The sequence below is a fragment of the Erpetoichthys calabaricus genome, chromosome 4 (assembly GCF_900747795.2).
Source record: "Erpetoichthys calabaricus chromosome 4, fErpCal1.3, whole genome shotgun sequence".
In the NCBI taxonomy this organism is placed as follows: domain Eukaryota; kingdom Metazoa; phylum Chordata; class Cladistia; order Polypteriformes; family Polypteridae; genus Erpetoichthys; species Erpetoichthys calabaricus.
In genome coordinates this window covers 233,297,834-233,318,405 of record NC_041397.2, presented here as the reverse complement: position 1 = coordinate 233,318,405, position 20,572 = coordinate 233,297,834, and the positions used below count along the sequence as shown (strand labels likewise).

The 20,572-nt window shown below is 36.4% G+C and overlaps 1 protein-coding gene across 4 annotated transcripts in view; it reads right to left on the bottom strand.

The window, feature by feature from the left end:
- fat3a (FAT atypical cadherin 3a) overlaps window positions 1-20,572 on the bottom strand; it is a 547,007-nt gene that overhangs the window by 42,893 nt on the left and 483,542 nt on the right. For all 4 annotated transcript variants that reach the window (XM_051927172.1, XM_028800422.2, XM_051927169.1 and 1 more), the window contains one exon: window positions 1,343-1,477. In XM_051927172.1, coding sequence (XP_051783132.1) covers window positions 1,343-1,477 — 135 coding nt within the window. The remainder of the gene's footprint in view (window positions 1-1,342; window positions 1,478-20,572) is intronic.

Sequence of the window (20,572 nt, the reverse complement as noted above, 5' to 3'; positions counted from 1 at the left end):
TGGGATGGGTTCTTTGCATATGTAGTTGGTTCTTTGTACTTTGAAAACCTTCCTAATATCTAGAAAAAAAGAACATTCTAAAAAGGATTATATGGTAGGCTATCTAGCAGAAAACAAAACAGATTATGAAAACCTGGACTCAATCTGTGTTATTGTATGCAGCAAGAGTCCTTTTAAAATCAGGAACTTGTTGTTTTTTTACAGATCAGTTACCATATACTCCTGGTTATTTACTGTATAGAGCCTGTTACAAATCTAAACAGATGAAGTTTCTTACTGGAACCTTCAGGCAGATGTATCGTTTGGGAACCAAAAATGGTTCCCTTATGCCATCACTCTGAAGAACAACTCTGGCACCTTTATATTTATGAGTGCAACATACAGTATATGATCTAAGTTTTTGGGGGAGAATAATGTGACTGGGGTTCAATTGTTCTTATCTGTAACAGTCAAGGTACAGAAGCTCAGGAATGCCTGGGACTGCTAGTGGGAACTCTAGGCATGCTGCTCCTGAATTCTGGTACTGCACCCAGCACCATGGAAGGGATTCCAGAAGTAGTTCTTGGTCTCTTTTGCCCATAAGCCAGAGCTCAAAAGACAAGAGAAAAAGGGGTCAGAGTTTTGAGAAGGTTGGGTGGGAAATAAAGTAAAGTGAGCAGTGTTATAGATTATGTGTGGCCAAAGGGATCATGCGCTCCATGTGGTAGCTAGTGGTCACTGGGTTTATAAGAATGCCATTGGGCGTTATGCTTTATTACTTTCCCCTTGTTAAGTTCTTCCTGTTGTATTATGTTTCTTTTGAGCAAATCCTTTCACATATTACAGTTTTAGGTATATTGTACATATGTTTTGGGGATAAATATATCCTAAAAATTAAACTTAATTACACTTGGAAAAATTATTACCCATAGCATTGATTTTTATAAACATCTCATTCTAATGTGTATGTTTAAGTCATTATGTTTGTACAGATAAATAAATAACCTCTAGTGTAACAGATTCAATTCTGCATTTCTTCAATTTGTGACTGCTGCAAACTTATACGACCTGTATAAACTTGCTTTAAAATAAACTTAATTTGACAAAAGTTTTCTTTTTTTTGTTAATTAGTTTAATTCTAGTTGTGAAACTTAAGAGCAATTCCCAGTACAATCCTTTAACAGCTTCAGGAGTCACTTTAAGTCTTCAGCAGTAAAAATGAACTTCCTCAAGGCAGGACCTAGACATTTTGCCAGTAGCAAACTAGAATCCTAATGCCCTTAAACTCTTTCCCCACAGAGAGAACCACTGCAGAGCCTCTGAGGAGCAATTACAATGCAAATTAAAAGCGAGCCCAACTCACCTGCACAGTCTCCCAGTTTGCCAGAGGGGCACTGACAGGCAAAAGGCCTGCGGCTAGTCCTCATTCCAACGCACTGCATGTCTCCTGGACATGGATTGTCTTCACATGGTTCAGAAACTCCAGGACAAGCACTACCTGATAAATGACAGCAGCAATTTTATTGAACAGAACAAAACAGAAAAGGATTTTGCAGAAATATGAAGCTCACAGGATTCATGGAGATCTACCTAACGTAAGAAACAAATAATAAGGATAACTGAACCAGGGTAAATTTCCTTGAAGTGGTGGCGGGGACTCCTCTGTGAGTCACAAGCATTAGTAGTAATCCATTCATTCATCCATTATCCAACCCGCTATATCCTAACTACAGGGTCATGGGGGTCTGCTGGAGCCAATCCCAGCCAACACAGGGCGCAAGGCAGGAAACAAACCCTCAGGCAGGGCTCCAGCCCACCACAGATTAGTAGTAATGCGATTTTTTAATTTATGTTTGGTTTTCGTAGAACTTTCCCAAATTAAGAGGACACACATGTAATGTGTGATGATGAAAACACTTTCCTTGAAGATTTCTAGTAAGATTCAGGAAGTAGCTAAAATCATGACATTGTGTCCAAAGAGAATTTCTTAATGTAAAAAGAATATCATAACCTGGAAATGGCTAGAGTTCAGAAGGTGGGCAAAAAAAGACAACACAAAGGAAAGTAAAGATGTGGTGAATGCAGTGACAAAGAAAAAGAAAAAAACAATGGAAATACCAGTCCAACAACGCGCACATTCACTTGTACAAGGTGTTGGAATCATTTGTAATTTTTCAATAATTTACTTCCTTGAAAAAATGTTTTTTTTAATTCTTTTTATCAATTTGCTGATGATGTTAACCTGTTTTCACGTTACATTTTGCTTTAAGAGACGCTTTACTGTTACAACATGGTCTCTATGTTCAGTATGTGTCAGCTGATGCCACATTAGGCATCATGTTATTTAAGAACAAAGAATTGTAGGAACTGACTTATGTATTTTATGTAAACAACTAATGCAAAGAATGGCTCTCCTTAGAATAAAAGTAAATTCTTTGGTTATGACTTCTAGTATTAATTCTTTGACACCTTGAATATAATTTCTGGTTTTACTTGCATCCTTACCACTGCCTTATTGAACTTAATATAAGAATAAATGTCTGTGTCTTGGTGATTCTAAATTGGCCCTAGTGTGTGCTTGGTGTGTGGGTGTGTTTGTGTGTGTCCTGCGGTGGGTTGGCACCCTGCCCAGGATTGGTTCCCTGCCTTGTGCCCTGTGTTGGCTGGGATTGGCTCCAGCAGACCCCCGTGACCCTGTGTTCGGATTCAGCGGGTTGGAAAATGGATGGATGGATGGATGTCTGTGTCCATCCGGTTGCTATGTCTCTGTCATTCCAACAGGTGAAACATCACATTTGTAGTAATAAAATGCATTGCATTTGCCATTTCAACAGATGACATTAACACTGCTTTTAGGAATCCCATACCAAATTGCACATATCAAAGGTACATGTATCAAAGGTTCATGCATTGCATTTGTCATTCCAACGGATGTCACATTACAAGCATTAGTATTAATGCATTTATTACTACAAATGCTTGTGATGCACCCTCTGTTGGAATGACAAATGCAATGCATTTTATTACTACATACATAACAAAATACATTCCAGTAGATGGCACACTGCAAATGTTAATGCTGAGGTCTCCATACTTATTTTTCAACCCAACTTAGACAGGTAGCACAGTTAGTGGAGAATAAAACAAAAAAGAAAACAATGATAAATATGTTTTTATAATGTAAAAATATTTTAGTTGGTTACACAGGGCCAATTTAGAGTTGGCAGTTTACTTTATAGAATTTAAAAAGAGTGACAAAAAAAAAAAAAAGAAATCAGAGGATTTTTTTTGCTGAAAGTTCACTTCAAATTAATTCAAATTATTTTTATAAAGCACATTTCACATACGTCATATCAGAATATCACACAAAATTAGAAAAAACTACTGACAAGGGGAATAATAATCAGAGAGAATACAGTACTCAGGCATTTTGAATATTATAAAAAATATAGTTAAATATTTCATCATTTAATGATTTGAAAAGAGACTCTGAAAAATAATCAGACTGAGTTGACTACATTAATGGATGGATCATACAATAATTTATGTTTAAGCCAAGACTGATCCAGATGAGTTTGTGGTTGGTAGAGTGAAAGGAAGATGCTTGTAAATACCAAATCAGCATGTGAGGCCTGAGCTGTTCTGCTCTGACTGTTTCCGAGCTAAGGTATGGGATCCATGGATCACTTCACTGTGACACCCCTTTTAACTCACTGAAGTCATTCCAGTCCAATTATAGAATGGGCGGCACGGTGGCACAGTGGGTAGCGCTGCTGCCTCGTGATAAGGAGACCTGGGTTTTCTTCCCGGGTCCTCCCTGCGTGGAGTTTGCATGTTCTTCCCGTGTCTGTGTGGGTTTCCTCCGGGTACTCCAGTTTCCTCCCACAGTCCAAAGACATACAAGTTAGGTGCATTGACGATCCGAAATTGTCTCTAGTGTGTGGGTGTGTGTGTGTGTCCTGCCTTGCGCCCTGTGCTGGCTGGGATTGGCTCCAGCAGACCCCCGTGACCCTGTGTTAGGATATAGCGGGTTGGATAATGACTGACTGACAATTATAGAATAGTGAGGCACAGTGGAAAGCGATAAGTGCTAAGCACTGACATCTCACAGCTCTTGTTCACTAGGTTTGAATCCAGTCCCAGTCAATTTGTGTTAGTATGTGTGTGTTTGCAGTGTACATGACCTCCTTGGCTCTGTATGTGTTTTTTTCCCCCGGATACCTCTCTTTTCCCTTTCCCTAAAGACGTGTATGCTGAAGGCAATTCATTGGCAACTCTAAATTTGCCCTCTTATTGAGAGCTTGTGCTGAGAATACAAACCCTGAAGTCCTCAAACCAAATCTAGTTGAGACATTTCAAAGCAATAATCAATGTCAGTTGATTGCAGAGTATTTGTCTTTAATCCTACTGTTACATTTCGAACTGAACTAAGCTAGTTTGCTCATATAGAGTACATATTTTTTTTATAAGTCATTACCCTGTTTAATCACTATCACAATAATGATAGGGCTATACTTCCATCACTTACTGTCATTAACTACTTCTTGGCCTTTAGAAATATGGCCTTAAAACTCAAGAGGTAGAGTCCATGGCAAACTATTTAACTAATGTAAACTATGCTGCTCAGTGCTATCATTCAGTCATAACTGCTGTTTCTGAGTACAGAATGGACACCTTTTGTATGGATGTAGTAGTCTTGGTAACAGGATATACACTTAAGTCCATACAGTTATAATATTTGTAGGCCTGTATTGGTATTCTGTGTTGTAAATGCAATTTGCACGGAAATTATTTTTTAGTGTGAAAAGTTTATTCTATACAGTTTTGTAGAATGTAGGTGAATTTTATAAACTAATCCTTAAGGTGAAATTGTAGTGATTGCTTCAGGATGAATGCTGAACAGTTTGATGTATTTTTGCAAATTTACAAATGGTCACACCTTGCAGGGAGTTGACTGACGCCTGTTCAGATAGAATTGGTACAAAAACAGAGGAGTTTGAAGAGTGTAATTAGCAAACCCAAGGAAATCTGGAGAGAATGTGCAAAGAAGACACTAACAGGCTGCACTGAGATCTGATCTCAGATGTGTAGGGCTTTGAGGCAACTATGCAAAACACTGGATCTCTATGCTACCCTAAAATCTAAGATAATGTTAATTATAAGAATGCCTTCAGGATCATATTCACTTATAAAGCAGTTACTGGTGAGCGAAAATACATCCTAAGGCACAATATGTAATAAAACGAAATAAGAAGTAAAAGAATGAATAGCACCCAGCTCGCATGTTGCAGCTGCCCCATAAAATGCAAACTCTACAATAAATACTTAAATAGCAGCCTTTCAGCCTATTAAGCAGCTTAATGTGCATTTATAGTAAACCATCTTGCTAATTTCAGATCTTCATGAGTTAAGTATTTTGTAACTCATCTGAGTCATGCTGGGCCAGTATTTCTTCAAGGTGTGTGGGTGAATAAACTCCAATGCAAATGCTTAATGTCCAAAACCTTTCTTATCAACAGCTTACTCCAGTTCTGAAGAAACAGATGTAAGCATGCTTTCAGGCATCACACAACTGCTGAAACAGCAGCAAAAAACCCTATTTCCCCATTGCAACCGTCATCTCCACCCTACAGGTTTTAGCTGGAAAAGACTAAAAGTACACTTTGTCAGAGCAGCTTTATTCAACTAGAATAACTCGCAATTGTGCTTAGATCCATCAGCTGTCAGAAGCTATTTTGCTTCTCTTTTCCTGTAGGCATCAGGAAACATCAGCAGAAGGCGAGAAGGTATAATTTATTGTTGTTCTCTTGGCTACAGTTGACAAGACCTGACAGTAGATTAAAAAAAATAAAAAGGGTCTTCCTAAGGGCTTTTTGGTCAGCCCTGCTCATTTCATTCACCTAAAAGGATTGGCTTATTTGTGATGTAGTAACATTATCATGGGTTCTTCATGCCTGTGGATACAACCAAAAAAACATTTATGAACTGAACAACATAATTAACAAATACACTTACTACACCAAAATTACATGTGCCAGAGGTGTCAAAAAGGTGAATGGATTTATGTTGCAAATGACAAGAGTTTTGTCACATTGCATGAATGGCTTAGTGTGGTGATAAAGATCACATTGATAAGTTATTTAGATGATTATTGTGTTCTCTCTTCTGTCACTGTAGTGAGTGGAGAAATTGCCACCAAATGGCAAAGACATCTCTAGCTAACTTGAACAATGTACTATAGCCCTATCACATAATGCTGAGTTCCAGTAACTAGTATGTCTGCTTTGTTTCAGGATGCCTCCACTAGAATTCTGAAACCTTGGACTATCTGTCTATACTGTTTGCCCCAAATAAACCAGTCCATCACCTGATTGCTACTGTATAAGGTAGTCACCTACCTGTGGTGTTCAGAGAACTGCACAAGCTCTTCTAAACACATTTCAAATGAATTCTCTGCTTAACTGGTTACGTGACTCCTTCAGTCACAAAATCCAAATAGTATGAACAGTATGCATGTTTATGACAGCACTATTCACAATACATTATGTACAGTGAATTACAGCAATTGTTTTCAAAATTAAAAAGGTGTCAAAGACTTAAAACTGCTTACTGACAGAAAAAAAGATGAAGGCTTTCCAGTTAAATCTGAAATTGAAAATGAGATCATTTCACAATTTAGTCTGGCACTTCAGGTGTAAAAAGACTACAAATGGCACATCCTCTGCATTTTATTTTCACTTGCATTATGCAAAAAAAAAACCCAAAAAAACACACACACATATACATAAACACAAACAGGGAGGAAAATGCACTTCTGTTGTAAATATACACTGCTTCGCCAACCCCTCACATCCAGGCCACAACCATTTTGAACTTCTTCCACCTTCCAGGCATTATAGATTAAACTTTGCCAAAACAAGCAGATTTAAAAATAGTTTATTTCCACGGGCCATCAAGCTCACAAATGGTTAATTTGGCTGTCCTTGTTTAGTATACCCCCCACCCCCCACCCCAATTCTCTCACAATATTTTTACATGTAGCTTAATGTGCATACATTTCAGTATTTTCTGCACCATCTTGCACTTTGTGTGCACAGTTTTACATTGTGTGTGTTGTGTGTTTATATCAGGTGTGTGTTTGGCTGTCAGGTAACTAGAGACATTTAAAAAAAAAAGTCAAATTCCTTTTATGCATGCATACTTGGCCAATGAATGTAATTCCGATTCTCATTTTATCCAGTGGTGTCTTTACTTTAACGTCCACTGTGGCACTGCCCTCCCATCCTCCAGATGGCGGCTGTGTTGTACAAAAAGTAGTAATTTCGTATCTATCGGGATCCTGGTACTTTGGCAAGTAATTGATAGGTTTTTTTCTGGCTCTGGTATTGAGCTGCATATTGTTAGAGTGGTTTTTGAAATTGAGACATCTGACAGAATCATTTGTGTTTTGATTCAATGCTTCGTTCTGAAGTTCATTTTTGATTTGGGCCATTCTACCACCATTTAATTTTTTGTTCAGTTTCGCTAACTGACAACGTTTGCCCAATAAGGGGAGTTGCTTCAGAGGTCATGATCGTGTCAGTTGTTCGTCATTCTAGGTTCACTTCCTTACCCAACTACTGTACTTGAATTCCAAAACACTTCTTGCGCTTGTATTTCATTAAATCATGTTTGTTCTCTTACTTATTTTGATCTCTGCAATACATTTTGACCTTATTCTTGTCTCCAGGTTTTTATTCTCCTCATTCAGACCTTTGCTCCATTTATATTTTTTCTCTGCATCTTTTTGTCCAGCCGTTCTCATTTTTTTTTTTTTGCCGCCTGGGCAGAAGAGCATCAAAAATTTAATTTATTCTCCTGTTTCTGGGTTGGTTGGGCTTAAAGCTACAGAGTGTTAAGACCTAATTTGAAATGATGTGGCAGGACTCCTGCAGGAACGCTCTTTATCAGCCTGGTAATAAAATTAAGGAGAGCAACTGCTAGATGTTATTATCAACAGACTAGGATAGGAGTTGTGCATGGTTTTTGTGACAGAAATTACAACAAACAGGTTTCTAAATAGACAATAGATTGATATCAAAAACTGGAGGCTACAACTGTTATCGTATTCAAACAACGATCGCCAGGACTCGTTAATAAGAGTACAGCAATTCCAAACATTAAGACTGAGAAGCGAACAGAGAAGTGAAAAGCTACAAGTTTTTACCAGAGAATCAGAACTTACAGCACTAGACCAAAAAATGTTCTCTGACAAAGTACTAGAAGTAGGGCTGCCAACTCTCTTTCTCTGGAAATGAAGACGTTTGTGTCGAAAAATGAGGACTTTTGAGGACGCCTTTCCCTGTAATGCCATAATATGCCTTTATACTACCTTATGTTTTTTTTTAAATGATATAAACCTTTGTAGCAGTTTATCACTATAATTAGGATATGATGGCCACAATCACACTCACTGGCAAACTAATACACCATTAAATATTTTGAATATGTCAAGCCTCTTAAATTAACAGACTTTATTCCTTTCACTCTTATTTGGATATCTTAACTGTTGTAAACCTGTAAAAATTATATACATGGTAAATTCACTTCTAGTAAAATAAAATAATGTTACTCTTTTCAATTTAGTCTATTTGCATTTATCTATATTTTTTTATATTTTTCTGCTGAAGCTATCTTTCTCAGTAGATCTCACATAATCTCTGAACTTGCACTTTCTTTTCGGCATAATGGGTATTCCTGAATTTATGTAAATGAAATTACGAAAATATTAAATTACTTGAAGAAGTGACTTATTACTTGATCAACTGATAACTAAAAAGATATTGCATTTATATGATGGAATAAATGTGTGCCTTTTAAATTAACTGAAACTTTAATAGTTGACTCATTCATTTACAATTATAAATCCATTTTGGTACAATGTGTGGTAATAACAATATTACAATATTACAAAACAGTACTTACTCTCAATTAAATACGACACTCTGTACCGGGATATATGAAATTTCTTGTTTAACCAAGCTACTGAAAGAAGACTTGAAAATAAGATCTCACATAGAAAACCTGAAATTGTAATTTCGATTTTTGAATAAATTCACTTAGTTACAGTGAATTAGGATTACAAATAATTAAGGAAAGGAACAACATTTATAATGAACTGTAATCACCAAGAAGATAAAGCTGAATTCAAAAGATGAAGTGAAAAAGTCAAGTTGGACAGATATTGACTATTTACTATTTTGTCAATATCTGCGTTATTTAGTACTGGAATGGAAGTGAAGATTCTGGGGAAAAAAGTGTGCGCACTACTTCCGCAAATGCTAATTAGTGTATGGCTTTCAAATTTTACCAATAATAAGGATATGGAGATTTTCAAATCTTAGGTGCCAAAATTCTGGGCAGTCCATGGCGCATTAAAAATGAGCAGTGTTATTGGCATACATGCTCATATGTGCACAAGTGTAGTGTGAACTCTTCAGTTCCACAATTGAGGATTGATGGATAGAGGTCTATTAAGTTACACATTGGCTGATTTTAAGTGACACAATTTTAAAGGGTGTATGAACTTCTTTATTTCACTATTTTGGAGTAGTTTCTATTATTATCACGAATTGTGTCAATTACTTATCTTCAATACAATTTGGCATTTTGCTAATTGAAGAAATATTACGAAAATTTACTTGTGTGTCTGCTTTCAGTGTTCAGTATTTCACACTGATGTGGAGATATCTTCAAATTCTTTCCTTTGGTGGTTGTACTGTATGACAATATACTGATAGACCTGCATTTTGTTGATTGTTATGGTATAAGTCAGCTGATATTTTATCATCACTTGTGCTGGTACCCTAATACATTGTAAAAAGCAGTGTTTCTCCCTTGTTCCCAGACAGGACATTTACCATAGACTGTCTCCTTCCTCGGCCACCTTTCAAAGCTCTTCCTGTAGATCCAGTCTTTCATGGCTGCTTCCATTTAGCTCTATTAATATTTTTCTGTTGTGTCCACTACCTACACATTCATGATAGCAGCTTCACCTCACATTGCTCACTTGGAGTCAGAGTCAACACAATCTGCAGTCACATTCCTTAATTCAGTCAGAATTCTTCATCAGTGGCCACACATCCAAGTCAAAACATTTAAGTAGAGGAGAAGAACTCATAAGCTCTGCTCTTTGTATACTTAATTATCCCCCCCCCCCCCCTCTCTTTTCCCCTCTCTTACTCACTCACATAAACACACACATGCACCCCATCCCCCTCTGCATGACTTCTTGGGGTGGCTCCATCCCTTCTGACAGCATCTCTCTAGAGGTTTGTGTAGCCGCAAAAGAATTTTCATTCCAAAAGCGCCAGTTTTTATAAAAATTGGGTACAGGCAAACATGATATTTACCACTGACAGTGTTTTAGTCCAGACTAAATACACAAAATTTAAAGCATATGGAAAAATGAAAGAGTAGAATGACTGCATATAATTTAATGTATTATGCTAAATTCACTATTGAAACACTTAAAAGCCAAAATAAAGATTCACTTCAATGCGTTATATCACATCATGTATACACTAAAGGTGAATACTATAGTCTTTACAAGTTAAACTAAACACCAACATGAATCCATTTATTAAAAAATCAATTTTTTGTACAAAACAGATTTAAAACAATGGAAAAAAATGTTGAAATTACATAACAAAATTTTTTAGGATGCACTATGTGTCCAGCCTGTGGCTATTTCAGCCATTCTAATTCTATGGTGTATAAAAGTAGTAATTTAAAATAAAAGCTGACTGGCAAAACAACTTGTGTACAATAAAGTGCAATCTCTGCTGTATACTTTTGATACTTGCTACAAAGTATTAAAAGTAACCTTATCTGAACAAGTATAGTTGATTTGATAATACTATGGAGTAAAGTAAGGACAAAAGAACAGTGCAAGCTGGCAAAAAAACAATTACTTGGTCATAAAAAGCAACAAATTATAAATTCCTCTGACTGGGTTAATAAATGAAGTTAATCACTCAGCGAACATGATACTTCATCCATCTTCTAAACTCGTTTCCTAGTGTGCTGTTATGGAGAGCCAGTGCTTATTTCTGGAGCATTGGGTTTAAGGCAGGAATTAGCTGTAGAAGAGCTGCCAAAAAATCCTGAGGGTAACAAAGAGCTAGCAGTCCACCTGACTTTAAGTTAAAGCATTTGGGTGGAACATCTGAGTTTCTGGAAAAAAAACTATGCAAATAACCAGAACACATGTAAAGCTGCTACCTGCTGCGACAATCATGGTACTGTCTTATTAACACAAATATATTCACTCACGTCATACCAACAGTAACTTCCTTTGGTCACATGAAGGTTTAAACTATATGGTTCAAATTTCCTGACATGCAAGACAACCCAATCTTCTGAATTGGGATGGCCATTATTCAATGAGGACTGATTGTAAACAATACTGTACACCTATTTTCAAATAATAAATATAACAGTTATCAGCAATATATCTTCTGATGTTTACAGGTAAAACAGACAAAATATATTTGCTTCCTCACAGTATCTCTTCCTTATACCAAGTAAAATAGCAAGTAAAAGGATTATTGCTGTTGGTGAAATGTAACTTAACACTTTTATTTTGGTTATGTAAGAGCTGACAGAAAATTAATGAATAATAAATGTAAAGTGGGTCATCCTAATATACAGTATATAGGCTTGAATTTGGCATACAGATTCAGCTACAGGGCAACGAGAAACATTAACGGACATACATTCTTTGTAAAGCTTTTTAGCACAGATAAGGTTTCAGCTGATTTATCTGAGTCCACATGATACATATCCTTTGTTCCTTGTTAATACTCCCAGGCATTATATCTAAGTAACTTATCAATACCTAGCCTTGCTATCAATCACTGTCAGCTTTTATCAGAAAACTAAAATCAGAACTATAAAATGCATAATGAAGCTTGACTTCTAAAGAATTAATTAAAATTTTCAGTAAAGAAAAACGTCTTGTACAAATGGAAATAAAATTGCTTAATCTGTTAATGTATTTCACATAATTGCAGTTGTTTGCTCATAGGCAGATTACACAGTATCTAGTTAACAGCACAAGATGGAAGGAGCTTCAAGTTTTCAAACTCAAGCCAAAGCAATAACTACACAATGGGAGACTAATAAATATTTAATGAAACACAGTCTGTAATAATAAACCTCTTTTTTTAAAATGAATGCCATATTTACATGAGATATATCAGAATCTGATAAACAGGGACTTCCTGCCTCTAAAGAAGATAAAGCTGCAGTTCTGAGCCAGGGTTACATGAAACGTTTATGAGACACAATGTGCCACAGTACAAACATGGCACCATGACAACATGGTATGGCAACATGTTGCAGGCAGGTCAGACATGCAAATAGGGATTTTACTTTTACTCTGTTCATGTGAAAACATTACTACTACACCTACTACTACAAATGGGATTTAAGGTAACACATTTAGCCTTCACCGCACCAATCCTTTGCCAGTCATCTTATGTTGGTCCTATTTTCTATTACATTGAATACCATCATACAACGCATAAAAGTAAACAATTATCACCATAGAGTATATTGTCAAAAATGCTAACAAATGCAGTACCTTGTGTGATTACAGCACATCACCTTTTGGGTTAGATGGGACTGTGATTTAATGAGATTAAGAAACTGAATTTATAGACATATCTGTCATGATATGGAGTCTCATATATGGTGAAATGGGGCGTGAGGATTCCAAAACAGAATACTAAAGCTGGCAAGAGTCCAGCTAGTCCAGTACCATCAGGCGTTGAATTAGGAAGGCCCAAAATGGGGAAAGTGGGTTTTAAAGTTCAAAACAGCAAAACAGCCCCAAGAATGATCAAAAATGATTTACAAAGGACAGAACTGTCAGTTTGTAGAAATAAATTCAAAACAAGAATCTTAATAAATCAAAAATGTATTACCAAATAAGAAAAAAAAATTACTTTTCTTGTTGTGAACTGATGCTTTCACATTCATAGGATTATCGATTATGTCCTCATTATTAAAATGCTGAAAGGACATTTAAGTGTCATATTTATACTTTCCAACTCGTACATATTTGCATGGGATTAGAGAGTAACAAAAAAAATAAGTAATTAATATTGTGATCACTTTTTCCAAGAAATCTTGAGTAAAGTAATCCTCTCCAACTTTGAGAGAAGCAATTATTAGTTTGTAATGGACCTGGGTTCGATTCCCGGGTCCTCCCTGCGTGGAGTTTGCATGTTCTCCCCGTGTCTGCGTGGGTTTCCTCCGGGGGCTCCGGTTTCCTCCCACAGTCCAAAGACATGCGGGTTAGGTGGATTGGCGATTCTACATTGGCCCTAGTGTGTGCTTGGTGTGTGGGTGTGTTTGTGTGTGTCCTGCGGTGGGTTGGCACCCTGCCCAGGATTGTTTCCTGCCTTGTGCCCTGTGTTGGCTGGGATTGGCTCCAGCAGACCCCCGTGACCCTGTGTTCGGATTCAGCGGGTTGGAAAATGGATGGATGGATGGATGGATTACAACCCCAATAATGCTGAACACATCTGTTCAACATTGTGTGGCTTCAAATTGTCTCTCTTTACCTATATGTAACATATTATTATATTTTAATTTGATCATTTTGTTCAATATCACAGCTCCAATATCACAGATTTCCTTTCCATGACATTTCCTTTAAAGGAATTTTGGTCACAGATTCGCAGTTCCAGGGAACAGAATGGACTGAGATTCCTTTACACACGCTGTGTTCTGTTTAATCTAATAAGCAACATTTATTATTTTTGCTTACTTTTTACCTTATAGTTCATTCTTTTGATGCCCACACATATAGCCACTTTATTATTTTGTGTTTTTAAAATCAGGTTCTTAGATATCTGAAGCTTTTCCTGGCCGTGACCGAGACAAAGATAGAACTATTATAAATGGAAGTTGTGTCCATCTCATGTTCAGTGTTTTACCCATGTAATAAATGATATGTTTTATGATCTTTTTTTTTAAAATATTTGACTTCATAGCATATTTTAATGCTACCATAGCATATCTAAATTTATTAAATAGATAATAATTATTGTATGTGGACAAGGAACACCTGCTGTTGAATTTGTTTATGTTCCAGCATTTACTACATAAGGAATACAGCAGGTCCTAACCAAAGGCCCCTCAGTATAAATTTTAGTTTTTTTCTTGCCATCTATCTGTTTCTAAGAAGCAAATTCAACCTACAGGATGATAGCAACATTGAACATATCCTGGCAAATGCATTAGCAAGATGAATACAAACTGTTCAGAGATTCAGTTCACTAAGTAAACTGGAATTCTCACAGTATACTGATAATATCTTATTATCACTCTTTGTTTTTTCATGTTCCCCCTTTTTAAAGGTTCTAATTTTGACACACTTTGAAAGGTAGTATGAGAAAGATAAAGTTCGTAAAAAATCTCAACACTAACAACAATGAGTTAAGTCAGGAGTTCTTAACTCTGTCATAACGGTTACTAGATCTTGTCAATTGCTAATGAAGTAGCACCTGAAATTTACAAACCCGCTTATCACCTCTCAATGTGCAACCTGTATGCCAAAAATATGCTTGGCACTTTTGCAAATGTAAATTAGCAGACACATGAGTAAAAAACATCTGCAAAGATGTAAACCAATTTACACCTCTCCTTCATTAGACTCTTTATTCTGAGAAATAGAAAACGAATCTGATTTACACTAGCAAAACTCACCCAAGAAAGAAGCAGAGTTCACGAGTAGACTGTTTCCACTTAGCTGATTGTCAGAGTGTACTTTTATGTTAACTTATTAATGTATTTATTCTTTCTCTTTAGCACTATTTCAGAGTCATTTGACGCTTTTGTACTCTTTATGCTGTTATTTATACTACTGATAATAAACAAATAATGAAAACCAAACAGAGAAAGGGGCTGATTTTTAAATCTTAGATAAGCCAAGAAAAATGACACCTTTAATTGGCTAACTAAAAAGATTACAATATGCAAGCTTTCGAGGCAACTCAGGCCCCTTCTTCAGGCAAGATGTAATGTAATGGATGTCTGGGATGGGAGTCATGGGTGGACCACATTAGCTTGTGTCTTGGCCCTGCTGAGTATTCCTGATAAGATGGTATGAGAGAAGAAGCACTAGGAAATGAGCTGAAAGGCAATTCTGACTTTTTTATAAATTGTTTATTTATTTTGCGCCACACTTGTTATGGGCACCAATGGTTTTTAATAAAAGCACTATGCACTTTTCCACCAACCTTAATATTGATGTCCTCATTGTCTTAGCTCATCCTCAGTTATGACTATCAATGTCCTGGGAGGTGAAAGATGCCAGGCTGTGGGCACTCCAGGGATTACAATAGCACATTTAAAAATAAAAATTCTACATTTAATATTCTGAATGGTTTCTGGCATTATATTGTTATAATATGTTATATTCTGAATGGTAAATTCTGACATTATTATTTTATTCTGACATTATTGGGCTATGGTTATAAAAAATAATAAAATATATTGATGAGGGAGGTGGTGCCACTGCTCACTGGAATAGAATACAACAATATACAGTGCTTGCAGTGAATGCATGAAACAGAAGATGGGTGAATTAACAATTCATTTCTGCAAACATTAAGGTCATTTAAGTGTTTCACGCATTTAAACTGTAAAATTTTTTTAAAAGAATAACTAATATGTGATTAGATTAAAGTGGATTAGGTAAAATCAGATTTAATTAGAGTGTGCATTAGCATTTTGTTAAGTGAGCGATGCATGCAAAGATGAGGATATAAATAGAGTAAAAGGAGATGTATTTATCATGGCAGCTGAACCAACACTTTAAATACTTATACTGTCCATTTGTAAATCAGTTTGTGGAAAGAGCCTTTATTGCTGCTGTTGATGTTGTCATTAAATATAGACATGTTGATATTTTGGAAACAACCCTGGACAAGGCATCTGTCCAGAGCAGGGCATACACAGACATACCCAGAGGGGTGAATTAATGTGATTTATACGTTTTTGGTATGAAGAAAACCGGAGCACCAGAAAGAAAACCTCCAGAGAATTGAAGCTCCACAGAGACAATCCCTGGATGTGGGCATCAAACTTGTTAACTATGGTGCCACCATGACTTGCACATGTAGAGTATGGTCCCATATTAAAAACGTGTAGTATCTTTTCACTTTGTATACAATATATTTTAAATAAGTGATACATTGTAAATATACGAGGTCAGACACAAAATTAACCGAATTGGTAAAAATAAACATTTATTGATGAATTACAGCATTCTAAACATATACCTTCTCTATACTCCCTCTCCCAATCTCTACACCGCTCCATATGTATCTTCCATTGATTGAAGCAGTGCTGGAAGTCTTCTTGCTTGAGGCTCTTCAATAGGCTTGCCGTTTTTGTCTTCACTTCAACCATTGAAGAAAAATGTGTTCACTTCAGGTCACTTTTGATTTTCGGGAACAAGTTAAAATCACAGGGAGCTAAATCAGGCGAACAGGAAGGATGATCAAGGACAGGAATCCTTTTGTCACTCAAAAACTGCTTTATGGAAAAAGAGAAAATTCAGCGAGAAATTTGATGATGATTCGCTGTTCGATATTTTCACCCGACATTATTGCGGCAACTTGTGTAGTGATTGTTGTGCAAATACTGACTGGGCTATTCACAGGATATACCTAGCCTGTCGGTGGTTTGGGAGGGAGTGTAGAAGGGGATGTAGTTCTATGATTCATGTCTGGCCAACCTCCAGACGGTTTTCCAGGAAAGCCCCAAGCCTAGTCCTGTTATTTTTGTGTCTCACCTCATAATAAACAGAAACAATTCTTCTGGTAGGAGTTTGTTTAGGACACCAGATGCTGTAAACCTGAGCATACCACCCTCAGTTCTTATCTAAGACAGTTTAGTGGCTATGCCACAAAACATTATGAGTGAGATGGCACAACATTTATAAGTAACCAAAGTAAGTTCACCGCCCAAATGATAACATTTTGATAAAGAGTACCCTTGCAATTAATTGTCACAAAGAAGACTACATTAGTCTAATTTGTACAAAGTGTATGAAAGATCTTCAAATTACCCTCTATATCAAATAATTACTGTTGAATAGTCTGGCATGTGTTTAGTTTTCTTCAAGCTTTTGGGTTACAGTACATTAAGCTCAGGGGTTTTTCTGGCAGGTTCAAAATATCTTTGTGATAGATCTAATAAACCAAATGCGTGATTAAAAGATGCCTTTCATCAGCGGCACCTTTCTTAGGGACTGGGTATGATGCTTTATTACTTGCTACAGTACTTATTTTAAGGGTACATTCTTCTATAACTGTCACAAACCCAATAATAAATGATTTATTTAGGACATATGCTGTTAATTCAAATTCCATCTAATTAAGTTTTTCTTATATGTCTGGTTAATTATTAATCAAGAAAAGGCTCAAAAAGGACAGAACATTATAAATAAGCTGTCCCTTTGTATTTATTCCATGCTGTTAAATAACTATGAGATGATAAATACTTTTGAATGCAATTAATGTCGCATGCAGCCTGCAGATCAAATCATACAACAGTGACAGACCAAGCTGCAAAATGCAGATGTCTCCATTTATACTGGATTAACCATTAAAGCACCATCTGCAGCAAGTAATTTGTAAGTGATGTTGTCCTTTAAATTATTATCGCCAGTCGAAAGAGAACAACATGTGAATTTTATGCTGTCATAATTAAGAGCCACATAAGCATTTGAATTGCCACAGATTTTTAATAGTCTGAGAAAGAGAAACCCTGCAAGTCTAAATGCATAAACAAGAATGGAAAATGGTAGGGAGGATCTGCATACTTCTTCAATCGAACTAGGATAAAAACAGCAAGCAAGGTTAAACCTACTTAACATAAGTTACTAATTGTGATCAGTTAATACTGATTTAAGGTTTATTTCTTCACAACATTCTAACATGCATAATGTTGGCCATAATATTCAATACAATTAAGTCATTTTGGGCACCCCTCCAACCATTCTCAGCAAATGTGAACTCAAATCTAAACTATTACTTTTAAGAAAATTCAGTTAACAAAAGTGGTAGCACATGAAATAACATGTTATGACAATTTCTTTTAATATACTGTATGGCTTTTTTAAATTTTATACTTCATTACATGCCTGGTTTATAAAAAAGGACTATTTTTAACTGATGCACTGATGTATCCATGGCTATGAACAGCTAGCCACAAACTAAAAATTTCAGTCTGTGGAAGAAGTGTTATGGTGAAGGCATAGTCGTTTTTGATAAAATCGTTAGCCAAATAAACAAACAATAAACTATAGTATTATATTCATTATTGGCTTTAATGTTTTAAACATTAGAGGCTTACAATCTATCTGTGTTCAATTTAAAATTAATGTTTGCTCTCTTCCACTAGGAATTCATCTATTTCTATCTCTTTTGTAGCCTAAGTTTTCTTTTACTGTTGGCACGGATGTGCGTCAAAGAGTTCTCCCAGGTATGTAATACCACCAAGGGCCGAGAGGGGGTGCTGCTGCTAACTAACTGTGTTGTCTTCCTTTATCTACACCCTTTCCGGCCCCAGGACCACAAAAGCCCAGCCACCTGAAAGGCGGTCTCACTTGTTAACAAGAGAGCAGGGGAAACAGAGTTCCTCTGAGCCTTAATAAGAAGTCTTGCTAAAAATCCTGATAGGCAGCAGTTTTCTGTGAGAATGCCAGAGAGTGACATTTCTGTTTGTAACCATGCCATCAAGAGCACTGTTATTTTGTTTTGGAGGTAAACGGGGACAACCAAGTTGGCACCCCAACATTTATTGCAGTTATTCACCTGTTATTACCTCTGACAATCACACTATGCATAAGCAATTTGATTTATTCTTATGACTTTAATAACATGATATATTTTAAAAATAAGAAGAGGCCACTTTAATTCATTTAGCTTGCTGCAACAGATAATAGCCAAAGTGTCCCATATCTTACATAGACTTTTCATCCATCCATCTTCTAAATCCACTTATCCAGAGGAAGGTTGTTGGAGTTTACCCCAGCAAACAAGAGGTGAAAGGTAGGAACAACCCATGGACAGGGCACCGGCCTATCACAAGGTGAACACACACCACATCAGTGACCAGTTTAGCATCATCAGTCCCCCGAACCTGCATGTCTTTGGACTGTGGGAGGAAAAATGGAGCAACCTGAGGAAATCCACAGGTAGAACATTCAAACTCCACAGTTGAAGTGTCCAAGACTTGATTCCTATTCTAATTTCAAGGCAAGATTTTTTCATTTTCTATATATTTCGTAATATGGAAAAAGTGTTTTCCACATGCTTTGGTCATTTTAAAAAAAAATGTGTTCTTCTGATAACATTTTTGTAGACATTGTAGCTGAAGAACAAATGGACTGATTCTTATGAAATTTCATGGACAACTTACACTCATTAGTTTTAATAGCTGATTAGTTTGGTTTTTTTTTTAAATTCCAGCTATTCAACTTTGAGCTTTTTAAAGTTCAAAGCCAATACCAACAAAAGCCAAACAACTGCTCAGAAATGCACATAATTTAGCATACACTTTTAGGACATAAAAGAGGACTTTTGTGAGTTTAGTTCAATCCAAAGCTCAAGCTTTGAGCTTTTAAATATTCAAATGCAGTACTGTAGTAGTATAACAACTTTCAACTATTTTGGTACATTCAAGCCATACATTGTACTCATGTTTTAAATATAGAGAAAGTAACATTTTTATTAGTCATTAAGGCATCCACCTCAATTACAAACCTTTGTGTGAAAATGTTAACTGAAAGAAACTCAAAGGATCAGACTTATCAACAGCTGTAGGAATTTCAAAGACTTGGATTAGACAGACAGACAGACAGATAGATAGAGAGATAGATACTTTATTAATCCCCAAGGGGAAATTCACATACTCTAGCAGCAGCATACTGACTCAAATGAATCTTCTCTGTTCAAGACAAAAGAAGTTCGATTCTGTTAGCCTGTTAGAATAGAGCACAGAGTGCCCTTTAGTCCAGGTATTGTATGGAAATGACTTATAATTTATGGATTATTTTTTTCTGTGGAATCAAAATTAATTAATCTATATAGAGCTTTTCTAACCTTCTCAAAGCACTAAACATAGACAATGGAGAACCATGGCAGCCACCAACAATGTGTAGAATCCAACCGGATGATGCAACAGCAGCCATTTTTGTACCAGTACACTCACAACACATCTGCTACTAAGTGGTAAAGGGGTGGCAAAGATACCTGGCCAATAGGGGAAAGGGGCTGGTTAGGATGGCAGAATGATCAGATTGTGTTGGGCAATTTAGCCAGGACATCAGGAACTACCCTACTCTTAATAAAAGATGCCCCGGGATCTTTTATGACCACAGAGAGTCAAGATCCTTTGTTGTATTTCTCATCTAAAGAACAGTGCCATTTTTTTGCAGCACAGAGTACCTGTCACTGCACTGGTGTATTGGAATCCACACACAGACTACAGGACAAGTCCCCCCTACTGGTCTCACCAACACCTCTTTCAC